At 38.3% G+C, this 20,137-nt stretch overlaps 1 protein-coding gene across 4 annotated transcripts in view; it reads left to right on the forward strand.

Annotated features, from left to right (window-relative positions):
- The window catches only part of PTPRM (protein tyrosine phosphatase receptor type M), a 486,857-nt gene that overhangs the window by 439,736 nt on the left and 26,984 nt on the right, over positions 1-20,137 (forward strand). For all 4 annotated transcript variants that reach the window (XM_050915684.1, XM_050915683.1, XM_050915685.1 and 1 more), the window contains one exon: positions 12,857-12,954. In XM_050915684.1, the coding sequence (XP_050771641.1) occupies positions 12,857-12,954 (98 nt within the window). The remainder of the gene's footprint in view (positions 1-12,856; positions 12,955-20,137) is intronic.

Below are 20,137 nucleotides of genomic sequence, written 5' to 3' on the forward strand. Positions count from 1 at the left end.
TTACAATGGAAATGTTTACAGTCTTCACTACAGCAGCATAAACTTGCCACTGTAATAACCCCTTTCATATTCCTTCTCTTTTCTGCAAAATACGTGTCTTTCTTCCACACACAACTGTATATGTTGTGTGAACATTTTAATAAGGGTTTTCAGAAACAAAAATACATTTTCTTTCAAACTGAAAGTTCCCTTTCAGACATCTGAAGCAGAAATACTGCTTTGAATAATAATACTCATAACTTTCTTGGCATGTTTTTTGTTTTTGTGTTGCAAAAAATTGTCAGAACTACAGCAGTGTGTAAGCTCCACACTTCTCTTTACAAAGAAACTTTTGCTGCCATGGTTTTGGCCTCCACATGAAAATTAACATTTGAAATTACTTCAGGGAGAACTGAAAAACAAAAAAAGCAGGATAGTTCTACACAATTTTTCAGCTTTATATATGCTGTCATTATTGCAGGATGTAGGGTAGTCAGGCTGATTTCCTGATACATATATAGGAAGTGATTGAATTCTATACGCCTGTGTTAATCTTGAGGCTTCAACTGTGTTTGATGCTGTTCTTTACTTCTTAATCATCAAAACGTTAAAAAGGTGGTTGAAGCCATCTGTCTTCAGTGAAGGAGATAAACCCATTCTTAAGCACTACATTGAATAGGCAAGGCTTTCTGAAACATGTCCTTCACCTGTTTTGCAATAGTGGTGACAAATGGCAAAGAAGTTACTTCTTTTCCCACACCCAAATGCATACAGAAGTAATAGACCCTTTACATATGGAAGTGGTATCTCCAGGTTATATTGTGAAGACATATGGCAAATTCACCAGAGCTCTCTTACTACCATTTCCCACTGAAGGCTGATGATAACAATTACAACACTTGAACATCTTTTAAAAGTCGGTAGTTTTACTAGTGTTGAGGCCAAGAAGAGACTGTGTAGTAAAAACTGGTAACTATCAAAGTCAACACTTTTTAACAGTTGCCACATTATGGTACGTGAGAATACCAGAGCTTCTCTCTGACTCTTTGTTTATAATAAGAGATTTTAGTGATAACTGTGTTAGAACAGTTATCTTTCACCATTTTCATGATTCCTATATTTTTCTGTCTTTGTCTTAATCAGCTGCGTGGTAGTTTTGTCTGTACAGGGAATGAGATGCCCCTGTTGCTCTCCATTCAGTGTAGAAAGCTGTAAATGCAGAGCTAGCATAGTTTTCTAATAGATACAAAGTTGGCTTAGGCTCTGTTGCAGTGTGTCATTTCTCTGAATCTTTGTGTGTAGACCAAGTGAAACAGGAGCATTGTTGGAAAACTGCTGATAGATCCATCACTAGGGAGAGCCACTTACATTCTTCTTCACAGATGTGTGGCTACATTTTGCATAAAATACATGCCTGCCTTTTATAAACCTTCAGAAATTCTTTGAAAGTACAAACAAGCTCTAGAAATGATACTGAATAATTATTTAATATTGATTTGCTAATATAAATTCCCACATCCCATGCAGGCTATTCTTTCACTTGCTTGTTAATGTGGCTTGTGAAACAACGGTTGGAGAAACTGATAGTTTTTCTGTAGTCCATTGTCAAAGCCACAGAGGAAGAAAAAGCAATCCTTCTATCCTCTCCCCTGCAAAGACTGAGCAGCAGGAAATCAGACATAAAGGTCTTCAGAGCATATATAGATCTCTGTCTCAAAGACAAGATATTGGTTTGATTTCTCTGTTGTGAAGTCAGTCTAGAATAGCTACAACAGACTTTTGCATATCAGAATTAAGAAGTAAGAGAAATGAGAGACTACAGTAATTAAGTAGACAGAGGTGAATCAGGCAAAAGGAAACGTTTAAGGTTGTATTGTAGAAAATAGAAGATTGTGTGAAAAGTAATATATTTGTCCTCTTTTAAAAAATGTGACTACAAAGTATGTCCTGCAAACAAGGAAGTTATGATCTCAAGAGCTGAGCAAACTGTCCTTGTGAACCAAACACACTTTCAGAAAAGAACATTATGGAGGTGGCCATGTACTAGTGTCTTTGCTGCTCAGGCTCCTAATGACCTAGATTATGCACTAGAGTCCGTTTTTTGTCCAAGGAAGATGTATACAACATCAGCCTTACAAATGTACCTCACATGTCTGTATTTTTAGGGGATGTGAATTATGGAAAGCGGATGTTCGATGATAGGTTTTCCATCCTCGATAAGGAATCAGCCATAAATTGGACTTGATGGGGAAGGTACCTGGCACTCTTGACAGAGTACTGTTAACATGACTGTCAATCAGTGAGCCTAATGCTAAACAGAAGAAAGAGCAGAGAAATGCAGTTTGTCAGGAAAATCACGTAGTCAAGGCATCTTTTTTTCTGTGAAGTTTATTTTCCAGTCCGTCTTCAGCAGCCTGGAGGAAGCTTGGCAGCAGGTGTAAGAAGGCTTTTCGTCTTCTCATTTGCTGAAAAAAAGTGTAGCAAATTTACAAACAGAATGTATTTCAGAAACAAATGTATCAAGAAACAAATAAGGCAGCTTTTTTTTGTCTTGTCACCATATCCGAATCTTTGAAACCTGTCATCTTTCCTCTGTTCTATATCCTTTGGTGGCAACTGAAATCTCTATATTGATATGGCCACCAATGCACATGACAGTCTGGGTGATTTTGAAGCACTGCCTTTGAAAAAAAAAGATACAGGCTTATTGGATTAATTTCTTTCCCTATCCATCTGTATTCTTCCGTGCAGTTGCATATTCAGATGTAGACTTTGTGGAGATTCCCTCTGCTGCTGCTAAATCTCATTCTGTTGCAAGCATGCTCATGTTACTGTGTCTGTACTAAGCACAAATACACTCAGCATATTAGAATGGCTTTCCTTATTTACAGTGTATATCAAATACTGCAGTCTCATAAAATATAATAAAAAATAGAATTAAAAGGTTAACGTTGCCCTTTCCTACTTGAAGTGATGAAAATAACCAATGTGCTCCCAAAAATAACAATAAATAATAGTGCTGAGAGAATTTGTTGTCATGCAGATTTAATTTTTACCATATTAGCTTGAAGTTAAAAGGAAAAATATCCAATATACATTTATTTGTTAATGACCTTCACATGTATCTTGATCTGACTAATATTTGTTTGATTCTGACTATTTCTATGACTGAGGAAGAAATGAATGTACCAAAGTTCTCCAGCCTTAAATAGAAAAATATATTGTGAGTGATACATCTCACTTCTGAGATACCTATCAGGATAATAAATTATGACAAATTTGGTTTTTCTAGCATTTTCACTTACGCTTTAATGTAGACTAAATTATCTTGTTTGTTCATCTGGGTAAAGTGTTCGTGTTAATGCACGTAAACTCCCAGAACAAGTTTAAAAAATACAGCATCTGAATATCTTACTCACTAGCATGAGCAACATTCCTTCACAATACGGTCCTTGGGGAAAAATAAAAGAAATAAGTAGCCAAAATGAACTCATATCTTTGAGCTAGAGAATAGTGATGATTTTATTACATCCTGATGCTTGTGATTGACTCAACATGAAAATAGAAAGTAGAAATGGGAAAGACTAATTAGGTTCTTTTGTCCATTCCCTAAGGAACTTTCTACTGAAGGGGATAAAATGATCTTAAACTTCTCATCCATCATCAAAATTGATTCTGCATTACAAGTTGATTTGAAGAACCCAGTCCAACAAGTCAATTACCTAAGATTTTTGAGTTGGAAATGTTACAGGCAGCATGTTTTTTACAAAATAAATTCCGTATTTGTTAGTCTTCCCAAGCTCAGATGGGCCACTCAGAATGAGTGATTAATAGGTATTCGTATTTCCATGATGCAAATTACCCTTATTGAGAAGAATGCACAAATTAGAAACTAAAACAGCTTTCTTACTGGAAAACATTGATTCAGCTAAACTGAAACTTTCTGTTGGACTGCTTTCACAAGGACGGTTCAGGTTAAACTGTGGGCTCAAGGCTCCTGGAATAAGCCTGCAGTCAGAGCTGTGACCTCAGATGGAGAGCCAATACCTCATGTTGCTATTTGATCTGAATCAGTTTGGACCTGTATCTCAGTTTTCCAGATGAGTCACCTATCGTTCTCCCGACATTCTTGACTGTAACTAAACAATTAAATGTCTGTAGGGCATAGGGGGAAAAAGAGTCCATGTGCGAGTGAGACCAACTCTGTTTCTCTGTAGCCAGTACACTCTGCTGGAAAATACATCAAGGCCTCTAGTTACAATTATAGTTATTCAAAGTATTCCTGTTTCATAGCAGAAAAAACTGAAACACGCTCCCTGCAAGCCATTGCCTAGCAGTGCTCTCTTAAAAGCGGTGCGAGGTAAACATTGAAGACTCTGGCCTTATTCAGGTGTCCCACATAACCCTCACTAGGGGATCCCTAACCCCTGGGAGTGCTACATGTAATGCAAAATCTGGAAGATACTGGATTTATCCAGTCTGAGAAAATGTTAATGAGAGGAACAGACCATTTAACATCCCTGCTGTGTAGCAAATGATATGAAAGAAAGAGTTCTTCAATTGTACTGGATGAACTGCATTAAACTACAACTACATTGTTTTGTTGAGTTTTTTAATTTCCTGCAGTTAAGATCAGAAAAAGCAGCTTTCTTGAATGGCGTAATGGTACATACGTGGCCAGTAGTACTATGTACACAGCTTTTATTGCATTCAGCTTTGCCTAATCTCAGGCTAACTGGATAAATCTGGACCATTTCTGTTGCTGCAAGTTCCTCTGTTCCCAGTCTTCTGTGAGTAGACAAAAGGTGTTATGGGAATGTGCTATTTATTCTTTAGGAAATCATATGACATTTTCATCTTATTTTGTTGATACAGAACAAACTGAGCTAGTATTGGAAATTTAGCTGTGGAGAAATGTCAATCAATAAGTGTGTAACACTTTCTTAGATGGAAAGTTAGCTGGTAGCATTAGCTGTAGTGTTATAAAAATGCCTTAAATAGCACCTGCCGAGAGTGCACAAATAAAGTCTGGTCTCAGACTTAAAAATGTATTTAAGTGCAGCAGTGACTTGTTTCTGAACATGGTGGAAATATTAATGTAGAGCAGGGGCAGGTAAGATTATTCAGAAATGGCTAGGGAGCTGGCATATTGTGACTGCTGTATATTATACCAAGCCTGTTCAGTTTGTTCGAACCCTACCTTGCTTCCTGTTGTCTCTCAAGGTATGTGTGGATTGTGACTGTGAGGAGCATGAACACCTTTTGTGTATTCATGGGCATTTAATATGTAATGCAGTTCCCGCTCCAGTGGAGCTCCAGTCCTGGACTGGGATTTCTAGATGGTACCATAATGCAAACAAAATAAGGCAGAGATGTGCACTGTTCCAGCCTAGTGAGATCTGTATCAATAAAGAAAAGAAAATGCCATATGATATTCCAGAGAATAAATACCACATCCCCATAAAACTTTCTGACTACCCACAGAATCACTGCAGAATAGGGTCACAGGAAATGCCAGCAAGAGAAATGATCCAGCTCTAGCTAATAGTTGATGTGTATGTGTATATACACACACTTATAAAATATGTATTTTCAAACTGATTATCTAGTTTTGTGAAATGAGCAATTTTAAAGGAAAAATTATCTGGAATAATCAGTTTTGTTATTACTCAAAGGATATATATTTTTAAGCATCTCTATATTAAATTGGGAATTTAGAATGGAGGGGTTTTTTTATTTCAGCTAGCTGTGAGACACGTATATTTCGTAAAACAATAGGAGTGTGGCTCCTCACTACTGTACATTGTAAACGGCATGTTACAGGCCAAATGTTTTTATGTTCTTTTTACATTTGGAAAGAGATGGAGAATTTATAGGTCAATCTCCTCCTTTCCTTCATCCTGTGAAAGGTCTAGTGCTGACTCCTCTAAATATAGGAGGAGGTGGTATAGAAAGCCAGCCAAAGCACTGGTCAGTCTCATGGGAGCTCTAGATAAAATTTCTACGTGCACCTCAGTCACTTAGTAATCTAAGCCTCGTTGAAAGCTAATGGGACTTGAAAGCACTTTGAAAATTTCATTTTGTGAAAGCCAATTTTCACATATAGTAATGTGCAGGCAGCAGGGCTTGCTGACTGGCTAGCTCGAAGCAGGTAGGATTTAGTTTGTGCTTGAAAATCAGACAATTACTATTCACTGTGCTGTTCCTTGCCTGATAATGAAGGCAAGGCTGTGTTTTTCCTGAGCAAAGGATACAGTAGAAAGCCTCTATGTTGCCAGTAGCTGCACTGGGCAGAATTTGTCCCAATAAAGCATTTCAGCTTGCTTTATAAGTAGTGTTTTTCTGAAATGTCAAGCTAACAAGATTCAGTCAGATCTGTTTCTTATTGACAATCCATCTAAGGTGAGGAAATAATGAAAAACACATTTTAAATTCATAGCTCAGTCCTGATTAACCCACTTGAGTGTAGCTGAGGTGACTTCCTGTGGAATAGTGTTGCTGCACTGTTTTCTTTTTTTTTGCATTGTAAGGTGGTATCGTTTCAAAAGGCCAAAAAATGAAATGGTACACTGGCTACAACTCAAATATAGATTCTGCATCTATTTGATATGCACGGTATATTCTGAAGCCTGGGTTAAAATTAGTGTTAGGAGAAACCAAGCATTTTTTATTTGTTTGTAAATTAAGTTCTGGTAGAATTCTTACTTACAAAATGGTGTTCTTTCTTACCTGACTATGAGTTAATTACTGCCTCTGCAAATGAGTGGCTCCTCTCCGTGCCATCTCTGAATCTACTACCGTGGAGGAATCAGTTAAAATAAGGTTTAAAACTGAGGGGGAGGTTTTTTCCGTACCTCACATAAGAGTAGCCATAGCCTCAGGCTTCCTTGCTTGGGCTGCCTACTGGCTTAACATACTTACAGGGAACCACCCTCACTGGAAGTTCATCCACAGCTTTGTTTATTTGTATTTTTCCAAGGCAAGAGAGATTTCCAAGAAAGCTTTACCAGGAAAGCCAGCATAGCTGTATAATTACAATATAGCCCTGCTGAAGATTACATAATAATTAATATTTGTAAGGCTAAAATTAGAAAGTACATTTCAAATGCCATCACAGTCAACACTGTAAGTCAATGAAATAAAGTGATAAAAGCGAGAATGTGGGTTTTTTAGCTCATTACGGGAGTTTTGTTTAATTTCGTTGAGATTCTTTAGTACACAAAATGTCTGGGGCTGGGATATGCAGAACCGACAAATAATAATTATAGCAGAGCTTTGTTCTGGACTTCGCTGGCCTCTGTGGAGGCACTAAACCCTTAAGAACTCCTGGAAGGGTGAGCGAAAGTTAAATGCATGCTACCGTACCTATTCAACAAGCACATGATAAAGACTTCAGCAACTGATCAGATCTTCAAAGTATCTTCCATTCAGAAACCAGCTCATTTGGGGAGGGTGGAGATGAGCCAGCATACAGCTGTACTGCTGTGTGGCAGTGGCAATGCAATTACAAAAAAATACTGAACTAGCAGTTTATCTTGCTAGTTGACTAAATCAGCACAACTGGGATCTGTCACTTCTCTTTATAGTATGCTGACTATTTTAGATAGACAGATCAAGACATTTTATTTTATTTTACTTTACGAAAAAGTGGAACCTAATCTTACACGCCTTAGTTTACACCTAGTCACGCAAAGAGCTGTCCAGGTTTGCAGAGCTGCTGACCACTGATGAGCTTCCTGTGAGGTAACTGGGGGGCTGACAGAACTGAACACTCATGAAAACCTGATCACATAATGATGCACCTGCAAATTCCTGTTGATAAACTCCTGGGCGCGTTGCCTTATTGAGTAGGGAAAAAATGTATTTCAGTTAAGGGAGATGTTCCTTTGCCTGCAGTCAGTGATATTTCTAGTTTAAAGTAACATTTAACTGCAGTTTTTTACATAACTTTTTCTGAAAGGGCGTTTTGTTCTTACCTCCGAATTCTAGCATGGTTAAAAGAGCAAATAACATGCACTTAAGGATTATCAGATCACTGAACTGGCAGAGCATTAGTAACCCTGTAATTTTGCTTCCTCCTGTGAAATTCTCTGTTAGTTATCCTACTGACAGCTAGTCTGTCCCATTTAAGAGGTTCATTAGGAAAAGGAGATTTCTTGAACTTTTTAATCTGTTAGTTTGTAATCTGTTCTCCCAGTATTTTTTTTTTTTTTAAATCTGTGGTTTTACGTTTTCATGTGTATTTTGAACAATTTCTGCTACATAATGGGTTCGGGGTTTTTTGACAGTGTAGTTGCAAAGGGAATCATTGTCTTTTGGCTTTTTTTGCCATGCAGCCATATCTGTTAATAAGAAAACATTTACTGTATCTCAAGTTCATTTTGAAGGGATCATACATAGTAAAGAATGAGGGCTAAAATGCAGCTCCCTCCATGTAGGCATATTAGCTAGTTGTCCTTGAGTGGTCAAGTTGTAGGCAGTCACAATAGCAAGCAGCAAGTTTTGCTTCAGTAAAAAGTGAAGACAGTTATCATTGCTACTAGAAACTGCAGTAACCATTAGGTGAGGGGACTGTTTTATAACCACCTCCTCACACGGGGTGGACGTGTCTACTCACTGAAAGGAGGTTTATTGCACTCTTTTCAAGATGGAATTTAACTGCTGCAGATATAAGTCTTGCATCTTGTCAGTCCGCTGCCTCTATCGACAGATGCTAACGGCTACCACTGCCCAGGCACTGTCCCTGGGGAGCCTTTGGAGCTTAAAGGTATCTGTTCATTTTCTGCACATTTCTAGCTTTAGTATCTATCATTGAATTTGGTCTCAGGTGGACCAAACATTAGCTTGTGGATTTGACATTCTACGCTAGAAGGTTTTAGAAGCTATTTGTTCCTTGTTTAAGCTGCTTGCTTTTTTAGAAATTGAAAAATGACCCATAGATTTACAAGTCCCGTCTGAGTAAGTGCTGGGGACATTTCAGGATTCAGGTTTTACTTATTTCTTTGTGTGTTTGCTTTCTTTCCTACATCTGAACACTTTTTCCTGTATTCTGGGCTAGTTTATCACGTTCGAATTGATCACATACCCCAGTAGTAATACCAGTTGTTAGAACTGGGTCTCACAATAACAAACAGAAGTAGAGGCTCTAGAAAGCTCTGTGTACAGAAGCAGCTCCTTAAGAGTTTAAACCATTCTTAAAAGCTGTGTGATTTTCCATTTCCTAATATGTTTGCATTCCCAGAGCAGCAACTAACAACTACTGGTAATACAACTAATGGTTGTGATATATACAACCGATCATTTCTGTTGAGTTTTTTCAATAATGCATTTAATTAGCTTGGGGTTTGGAGGGTTGATTTCTTTTTCTTATTTTCCTTTGCTTTTCATCTTCTGGTTGCAGTATGTTGTTGATTTCTTTTTTTCACAGCAGAAATCTTTGATACCAACTACTATATTGTGTAGCTAATGGGGTAGGCCGCAGGCTTACTGTTAGGCAGCACAGTACCTTGTCTTCAGACCTTCTCCTCCTGCAAGGGGGCAACTGCTGAGAGTAACCTTCCTGCCTATTGTGCACACATCTGTTCAGTTGATGCTTGGAACAATTATAGGCTCTTTCTCTCCCTACCACAAGTCTCTGGAATCAAATTGTTCAGTTCTTCATGACAATAAATCCTCCAGCCCTACCTAGCCTCTAATGCTTTTCAATTCTGGCTGAAGACAAGTAATAATTTATTCATATGTCAGAAAATAATTTGAAAAATGTCAAGAAGAAGAGAGAAATGGGGTAGAAAAGAATTACTTTCTGAGACTTTAAGGTAGGTTTTCGGGTGGTTTTTTTCCTTTCAGTATCCTGAACGTGAAAGAAGTTTGGAGGCTACGTGTAAGAATTGGAGAGGAAAAGCAAGAAAATACTTGAGAATACTTGAGGAGAGCAGGAAGTCCTGTCAACCACTTTTAATTATGATTGTCTTATCATTTGGATAGTAAGATTGAGAAAAGCATACTCAGCACTGCAGAATAGGACATTTCTTCTACGAGAACATTTGGAATTAAGCTTGAAAGACTTGTCAGAGCTCAGCTCTTTCTCTGGCCTGAAAAATGCTATTACTTTTTCTAAAGATTTCTTTTTCTCATAATTTATTATTTTTTTTTTTCCTTTATAAAGAATGACAAATTCAAAATCTTTAGGAAGAAATTAATGTTTAGGATCTCTCCCCAGTTGTAATTTGTGATTTCAGGATCTGAAATGTAGGAATCTTTAAGTCACGAGACAAATTATACTGTCTGTAGAAAAAAAAATCAGGAATAAATTGTTGCAGGTTATCCCAGAGCTGTCAAAAAGAAATGACTGTTACAAAGTAGGGCCCAACCATCTTGTATCTCAAGTGAATCTGTAGGAAAGAAAACTGAAATAATACATAAAGAAACTTGCTACATTGCCCCTCAGTTTCTCAAAGATTCTAGCTTCTTGCAAGGGGAAAAGAAGAGGGCTGTGTAGACAGAGGATCTTTTCTCACCTTTCCTGCAGCTTTACCGAAGACATATTCAGATGAACAATCTTGAAACATCACATAATCCTGTGGTGACAGAATGCAGTGGAGCCATTTAGATTTTCTCCATTAAACCAGGTTGTGAATCAGGATTCTTGAAGCAATAGAGTTGTTATTTTTTGTCCTTGATCAAGCTTAAAAAATCTTAATAATGTGTCATGAACTTGCAGACTGTTTCCAGGACCCTACTCTGTGGAAAACTGCCTTTCCCTAATCCTATTTTTAGCTACACTCCTTCAAAGATGATAGCAATAGTAATTTTGCTGAATATTTGTTTAAGATTTGAGAGGAAGGAAGGAGCTATACAGAGATAATATTTTCCTACAGTGATGTGAGTGAGTAAAATAGTCTCCTTCCTTTTACCAGTAGGAGAGGTTGGCCCAAAACCTTTCTAATGCTGTTGTGACTTTAATTGCCCAAAAAGCTATATTGAATCCTACATTACTAAAACACAAGCAAGCTAAACCTTCACTATAATGTATATTAATTATCTTACTGTGACATCGAAAATTGCACTTGGACCATGTCTGTATTACATATCCAGGACGCTTATGTAGAAGTAAAATACTTATTGTAAATTTCCATATGGTGGAGAGTGATTTAACTCTTGTCATACTTCAGAATGAAATCTCACAAAAGTATCAACTGTTCTGTGCTGTAAATTAAAAGGAAAAAAAGGTGTCCAGTTCTGCAGCCACAACATCAGCTTGAATTTGGTAATTTCAGAAACTGTAGTTTTAGATTCTGCTGTTATTTCTACTGAGACCTTCTGACATTTCTTGTGTTCTAACAGGCATAGCTTCCTGTTGTTTTAAATGGCTTTTTCTCCTGTTATATGAACTACGAAAGCAAGTAAAAGACAAGTTCAGTGACTATAGGGAAACCTGTGAAACTAGCTATATATGCAGCATTTTTAAAAGCAGAGAAAGTAAGGGGGAGAATACGTAACTTCTTTAAATGGTCTATGCAAATTATGGATGATAAAATTATCCTTTGAAATTGCTGAAAATAAAAATAATTTTTAAAAATGCAAAAGTTTTAGACTATTATCATGCTTTTTCTTAAACTTGAGTTCTAAGTAAGTTACGTCGCAACTGTGATGTTATTTGCCTAGTGACTTGGTTTTGACTTGCCTATAATATCATAGAATCACAAAGTCATAGCATCACAGAATGGTTTGAGTTGGAAGGGACCTTCAAAGATCATCTAGTCCAACCCCCCCGCCATGATAATATAGTAATAATATATTACTATATTTTTCACTAAGTACTTGACTTTCAGAGTGAAAATTTTATTTTCAAAGGGAGCTCAAAGTACCAAAACATGGGTGCCAGACTACCCAAATCTGTCAATATATGGTTTTGTAAAGAGTGTTGGTTTCTCCGCTAGAGGAATATTTAGGCCAATACATTATCCATTTGTTCTCCTATTAGCTGATTAAAGGCATTCCTCTAAATAAGCCACTAATTGCTTACTGCAGTGTGGCGGTTCAGTAATGGATTCAGTATGGATGTTAAGTTTATAGTACCTGATAGTATTTTAAATTTGTTTATTCTTATTGGCTCAGTGATTTTAAAGCAGTGGTTTAAAATTGGGGTGGTACACCGAACGTCATGGGTAAGACATCTAGGCTGGAAACAGACAGGACCAGGCATACGCGAAGTGATGTGGTTGTTCTCAACATTTTATATTTCTGTAACATTTCCTGTGGGCTGGTACCCAGCTTTAGCACAACGCTAGAGGAAGCCCTAGGTGTTCATCTACAAAAGCACACAGGTTGTTGGGGAAAGCACTGCAGAGGACATGGCTGCCGTGGCACGCCAGGGTTCTTTACCGCTTTCCCCACTGTTTTGCAAAGTGAAATACTGCAGCAAAAAACTATAACTTCTGTCTCACTTCAGGAAGTACAATTTAGGAGCTGGGGTAATTTGATGGATAGTGTATACTAAGAAAAATATTAGAAACCAGGAAAGGCCACATAGTCCATTGAGGCTCATTTCATTCCAAATACACCTTCCCTAGGTTATCATCCAATTGTTAAGAGAAAGAGTAATGTTATCCATTTTTTATAATTCCACTTCTGGGTATTACGGAGATAAATACCTAAATGCTGGAGAACTAACTTTCTTCCAGAGCACTATTTCAGGGGAAAAATACTTAAATGCAGATAGGTGGGATGACAGAAAAGAAATTGACCCTAAATGAAAAATATGATGATAGTGATATGAATATATGTGTATAGTTACGGCTTCTCAAAGTTCCCCAGAGACAAGCTTTCAATCATGAGACTTTCAGATAGTAACCTTTCCTTTGATTTATTGTTTCAGGACCAATGCAGGAGACAATATATGACTTTTGGAGAATGGTATGGCATGAAAACACAGCCAGCATAATCATGGTTACTAATCTTGTAGAAGTGGGAAGGGTAAGTGATTTTTGTACTTAAAAAGATGAAAGACTTCCAAGGTGTTTGCTTTTGGAAATTAAATAGCAGACCAACAAGATGCTTATATACTGAGTGTAGCACATAAAATATTTATGACTGCCTGTGCTAAGAGGTTCATTATCAATTATTTTTAAACATGCCTTGGATGCTTGGCTTTGATAACATTAGCACAATGAAAAAGTAACTGATAAAGCTGCATTCTGTATAGCACAGCCTGCAAAGACTGCCAAAGAGGGAAAGCTTCGTATCTTTGTATATATCTCAGACATACCATTTCTATTAAGGGAAACCAGGGAATTGGTTACAGAGCAAGGTATGGAGTCATCTTTTTTTTTAAGGGAGGCTGAGGGGGAGTAATTCTGAAACAGATTTCTGAGAAAAGTACTTAAACTATGAAATTGCACCTTCTTTATAGTATATTAGTCTAAATCAACCTGGTTTGTTTGGGTTTTCCTTCCTGTAAGCCTTCTGGACTAAAAAAGAAAAAATTAGCTTTACTCATTTGCACTTGTTGACCAGGAGATCTTCTTCAGGAGTCGAGCAGTAAAGGAAAGCTTGAGTTACCTGGTTGATACTGTGTACTTTTCTTTCTTTGCTTGATAACTTCTAAAGTAGGCCTCCTACTCAAGTCATTATGGCTAATTTCGTTTTTAACAAGTATTGAATGGAACCACTTTCTTTGTTTCTCACAACTGTCAATAACTGAGTCTTTTAATTTACTGCTTTGTCTACGCACTGGTGTCTTAGTTCTCATCTGGGATGTTTTTTTCAAGAAAATTTGCTTGGGAACTGGGCATATAGCTTTTGGAATGAAAAAAAACCACTGCTTTTATTGCAAATACTGCAATTATTGTAAATCAAAGTGTTGAAATAAGAAGTCAAGTGCACATATCTTCAAGTGAGCCACATGGTTTTAAGAGATGTTTTTAATTTCATGCTGGTGGAGTGGCTGATACCCCTCTGCCCTGTGTTATTTGCATGAGGTTAGAGAGCACTGTTTATGTGGTGTGAGTCAAAGTGTCGGATCTTGTCTCCTTTTTAGCAAGTCCAGTTTTACAATCTCAATTTATTCTTCCTTATGTCCTTTGTCAATTGTTAATATAAATCCAAACGTTTAGATATCTGTGCGCCCAAGCCTGCCAACAGATCAGGTGCCAGTATTATTTTTAGATATAAAAAAGATGGGATTTGTGACTGCAATTAACACCTGCTGCAGGAACACATGTATGACTAATTGCAGAGACAAAAAAGGATCATGGAGGCCGCTTTAAAAATTCAATCCCTTAAGGGAAGAAGAAGGTAGAAATAGTTGGATGGTCACATGTCAATTTAAAATGGATGGATTTGTAAGAATAGGAAGCTCTCCAGCAAACCTCTTCGTTAAAGCTTTATACACATTCATAAGTACCCAAGCACACAACTTAAAAAGGGATGTTTTCAGGGTATGGATAAACAATCCTTAGAACAAAAATAGCATACTGCGTGAAACCACATACTGTTATCCTAAAGTCAGTATTTGAAAGCGTCAATTAGAGTGAACTGTCAGGTATCAGCCAGGGAGACGCCAGTCCTGGTGCCAGTGTTGGCAGCCTCAACTCACAACGTTTAGGTACGCAGCACATTCCCTTAGCAGCGTGCAACAGTTTGTGCCACCATGGAGATTTCTTCAGGGTGCAAGTGTCCTAGTGGGATACAGATCCGCGGCTTTGTTGTTTCTGGCAGTGGTAGAAATGACTTTGTTCTCACTTTCTCTGGAGGCCAACATAGGTGAGATCAGAGCGCAGAAATTGAAATGAGCTTTTAATGGAAATGAGATCGTATGAGCCACAGAACAATGCAGTCATTCCTCCGTTGGTGTTTCTGTCCCTCTCCCAGAGCTGGAACCATCAGCAACAAGGAGGCATATTACAAACACACCATCTGTCCTGCAACCCCTAACACAAGCTCTGTGCCACCTTGATTAGTAATGATTTTAATGGACCTTTTGGTGGCATTCCTCCAGGGCAAACCTTGTAACCTTCCCAACCTTGAGGTTTTCTATTTCAGTTGCTATTGCTGGTATAAGATTTATAGGGGTTTATTATTTTTATTTTTTAACCCTCTTGACCCATTGTAAGCTGAGGAGGAAAATTCCTTTATATTTTCAGGAAAGGGGAATATCTGTTTAACATGTTTGCCACACAGTGTACGTCCTTCATGAATTAATCATTGAGGGGGCGTATGTGTATTTGTTTACCAGGACTGGCTGGATAGTCATTAAATCAGTGCTAGGAACTTGCTTCTTGCCCTGGAGCATTATGCATCAGGACTGTTTTAATTGCGGATGGAGGAATCACCATGAGGCTGTCCCTAATGCAAGCACCTGCTGCAAATGACTGAGTCCCCACATTACCCTCCAGCAGGGTCTGGGTACATCTGCCAATATCTGTCATTATCTGAGGCACACTTGTCAAAACCATGCATCCCTTTAAGCTCTTGTGTGTTCCAGCAAGGGACCCTTGTCAGTGTTTCTGGCACCTGCAGACTGCTGTGCACCTGGTATTTAAATGGCACAGAAATGTGTTTTGATTGTTTTCTCTCTTTAATGAACCCACCTGAGGGACATTTAGCGCTTTATCTAGTAGCCTGTTACCCAGTCACTCACATTTACACTGCTTGTGTGGAAATTCAGAAGTCACTTGTGCTGTTATACTAATCCATCTGCCAGAAGTCTTATCACAAAATCTGCAGGGCTCCCTAAGGAGACTTTTGTACTGGTAATTTAAGCTAATGATTTCTAAACATATTTAGTCAGTTTTATGAAGACCTCATTAGAATGTGACTGTTTATTAAAAATCTAAATGAGGTCTCACAGTCATTTAGAAAAATCATTGCTGAGTTGCGTGAACAGTTCTTCAATAACAAATGATGAAGTGGTTTTTAGTTAAGATTGGCCTAGGTTGACATAAGAGCTTTTACAAAAAAAATAAACAAATCAGCAGCCCTTGAAGCAGCCTTGAAAAAAGGTCTCTGTCTTCTTTATGGTGGGGTCAACAACTTACCACTCGCAATGAAGTTCACAAAAAGGGAATGACAAGTAATTAATGGTATTATATACCTACATTTTAGTGCAAGAATCAGAATTTTCCAAACCACATGCTAACAGGTAAAAAGCAAAACCAAGACTTATAAAAATATGTCAGTGTGACCACAAGCTTTTTCAAAATAATGTATTTTGGATTATATTAATGCAAGAGGCCTCTATGCTCATGTTTGTAAGTGGTAGAGCAACTGGAGATAGTAGTGTAATTTCAGATAACATCTTTTCCTGAGAGACTTAGCATAATCTGGTGGATTATTCTAGAAGAAACAAAAATTTTTATCCCACCAGTGTAGGGGTGACAGAAAATAGACACAAGAGAACATCTTGCTTACTCCAAGAGACTGCTCTGGAGTACAGACTCCAAAAGACAGAGCTGGATCTTTCTGTGGAAAGCAATGGGAACTGGATCAAGGTCTTTATGTACTGGCCAAAGTCTCAGGTTGCTTCTTGAAGTGTTTCAATGTTTGCACGCAATGAAACATTTCTTTCCTCCTTAAAGAGTTATGTTGGGAAGATTTAGAATATATTCAATTGTGCCATCTAGCTGTCACCTCCATCTTTGCTCTTGTTGGGCTGGTACTAATACTTGGTTGGCAGAATCAAACTTGGCACGTCACATCGTTTTGTCTAGTCACTTTCTTTCCCACTCCTTGTTTTTGCTTGAGGCAGAGGAAATTTAGTAATAACTGATTAATAAATGGTGAAATGCACTGATGAAATTCAGTGGAGGTGGTTGACACATAAATGCGCTGCAAGGACTCATGATTATCTATCATGCTTTTAATATAACAAAGTATTTACAAAAAAAATCACTAGAAATAATGATAAAAAATAAAACCTCACCCCAGGAGCATAGTAATTACAGTAATTAGAGTTTCTCAATTATTATCCAGAATTAGAAAACAGCCAGTGCTAATAGTGTTAATAAGCACACAAAAGACTCTTTTTTTGAAAGGGGGCAAGGTAGCCTACAACAGAATGGATGTGACACAAACAGGGGAATGAAGGTCAGCTATAGACTGGTAAACAGCCCCTATGCCTGCACGCACGCCTTAGTGCTACCGAAACAGCCTCTCACTGCCATCTTCTCTCTCAGGAGTGTTGTGCTTTCCTGATAGCCATCTCACACTCCTCCTGGGTGACTTTTACCTTCCAGGAGCCAGCAGGGCTGTATCTGCATAGGGAAAAAGAAAGAACACAGTGGTGGCTTAGCTTTTCCTTTACTTGTTTTACTGGACCTGCGGTTGACATGTTACGTACATAGCACTCTCATCTGCCTTGCTACAAAAATGTTGATGGCTCCGACTTCTCATGCTTAAGAGAGTATTGGGGTCCACATGACAGTGGGGAGACCCATACAATGGTCTTCTGACAGAGAGGGAGTATCATCTCCTTGATGCTGGCTGGCTAAAAAGCATTCCCTGTTGTAAGATAAAATCTGTCAGAAGAGTTGTTCTTCTCAGGGAAGACTGTATGGGCCCAGCCCTAAGCAGTCACATGTGCATGTGCTTGGGCCTTGGGTGCTCAGGATGTGCAGCCTTGGTCAGCATTCAAGAGACATTTCTAAACCAGATACAAATATGTTTCCTTAACAAACAAAACCCAGAAGTCTTTATGTCGAACCTGATCTTCAAATCCACCTGATGATCCATTTCTGTTATAGACAGACATTAGACATCCAAGAAAAACTGCCAAATAAAGCCCTGTCCAAAGACTTCTTACTGAAAACATTTTGCAAGAACTAAACAAAAACTTTATAGGAAATTCCAGCAGCATAAAAACTGTGCAAAATTTCCAATGGACTTGCCACCTATTCTTAGAATAAAAAAGGAATTTTTTGACACAAAGCTATTATGAAGCTTGCACTTACGCATTTTACAAGTTTTGAGAATCTTCCATGAGGAAGAACTCTCTAATAAACAAAGGCAAATTCAAACTGTATTTAAGATTCAGATCACCCATTAGAGAGATATTGCAGAGGTGAAACACAGTGACTCTTTAACACATCTTACAAACAGCACATTTGTATTTAGTATAAATGGAAGAACACTCTATCTAATTGAAACTGCCTTTAAATGTAATAAGCCAAATTACCTACATTGGAATTAGTTCAGGATACTGGCATTAGTGCCTCTTAGGAGGTGTGCCAAAGAGTTTGTAAGCATACTGGTGACTAAGATTTCATTTTAACTTTTCCACTGAAAGAAAGAAACCACTTTTTATAAATGAGAGGGAGAAAGGTTGCTGTATGAAACCCTTCCCTACCTCCAGGTAATTCTAGTCTCAGCTTTTAAAACCTATAAATAGTGTCCTTCCCCATCTAGAGAAAATTTTTTTCTTAATCATGTTTACCCAGAAAACCTGGGACCTGTGCTTATGGTACATATATGTTATTATATATTCTGTTGTTTTATTTTTGGTTTCACTGTAGTTCCAGTATCTCTTGTTGGATAGAGTAGAGTTTATACTTTTACAGAGTATTAATGAGAAAAAAGAAAACAATCATAATTTAAAACTATTGTTAATCTTTCAAGTCAGTGAACCCTTCTAGTCGTCAAAACAGATTTCAGCTTTATAGACTTCTAATCAGAAATAACAAGTTGGCATAACTCCATTATGCGTAGCAGGGGAGGAGCCCTTACGGAAAAAAAAAGGCTGTTGCTCTTCAGGAAAGAGAAGGAAGGACTCTTCGCAATCATTTAATAAAGGTGTCCCCAGATTAGCAATGTTAGCATCATCAAACAGGACATCCAACGTACAAGCATTCAGCACTGTCCCATGTCACTCAAAGCAGACACAGTTTCAGCTCGCAGTGTTTTGATGCATTCTCGTTTCCAGTAGAAGCTATGTTTCAAAGAATGTTAATCAACAGAGATTAATACCTTAATGGTCACTAATCCAATTGAGATAATTCACTTTGAGAAATAAATAAAAGAGGTTTAAGGATACACAAATGCATTGACCTCCTTGTTGGGCTAGCTACTGAAGTGCTGCCAAGGTGTAGGATGCAAGTGTAAGTGCAGTTTGCAAAGAAGGCTTCAAGTTCTTCTTTGAAATGTCGGGGCTAGTGAAATGGCTTCATCACTGCAAGTCTCCTCACCTCAGCAGTCTCGTGAAATTAATCTCTGAGTCTCTCTGTGAAGGAAGAATTATCCTGGAGGCACAGACACAGTTTTACTGTATCCAGTAGAGTAACATGCCGAGCTTTCTAACCTAACATCAGATGATCAGGTTTTAGAGCCAGAAGGCAATCTGCTAAGTTGGTGGTACTCTGTAGCTCAACTAATGGCATGATTTTGCTCTTGGAACGGAAGCATGATTCAGAGCACAGGCTGTTCTGCTCGATGCAGGCACATCGGGTCTTCAGAGCACAGGATCTGAGCAATGTGCCCATGATTTCACAGTTGTGTAAGGGATTAAGACAAGCTTTGAGGAGCTCCAGCTAATCCTGTAACCATCCTTCATCTTGGCATGGGGCCACCCTTCTCATGTGTTCTGTGCTCAGCCTTTTTTCCTCCAGGGCTGTACTAAGGTGCACTAATTTACAGCCTTTTTTAATGACCAGTGGGAGACAAAATTGCCTAAACATAAGCAATGAAATAGAGGCAATCCATATTCTTCTATTGGTATCAGCAATGAAGGCAGGAACACTACAACAGCTTTACCTTGGGTTACCTTTACCCTAAAGCAATTCTTCTAGACTAATTCTTTTCTATGGCCAAAGGAAGGCCACACCATGGGTTTGACCTGTCAGCTTAATTTCATCTAACCCAAGCTACCAGGTTGATGGCATGCTAACAGTATACCTGATTCTTAAGCACAAAGGGATCGCACTCATTCCCTCAGGTGGAAAGCATTAGTGTATGGCTGCTACTGGGCACGTCCAGAAAGCCAGCTATTCTGGGCAGAAGTTGAATGAGAGTGCATCCACCAGGCAACCTAGGATTGCGCTGCTAGGGCAACACAGGGCAGCAGAAGGTGGAGAATTATATCAGCTCTGAGTCGTCACTGGAAGAAGTTAGACTGAGCTAGTAAAATTCATGGAGACATCTCTCCCCCTCTGGGAGCTGTGAACTTCTG

Source organism: Gymnogyps californianus, chromosome 2 (assembly GCF_018139145.2).
Source record: "Gymnogyps californianus isolate 813 chromosome 2, ASM1813914v2, whole genome shotgun sequence".
Lineage (NCBI taxonomy): Eukaryota > Metazoa > Chordata > Aves > Accipitriformes > Cathartidae > Gymnogyps > Gymnogyps californianus.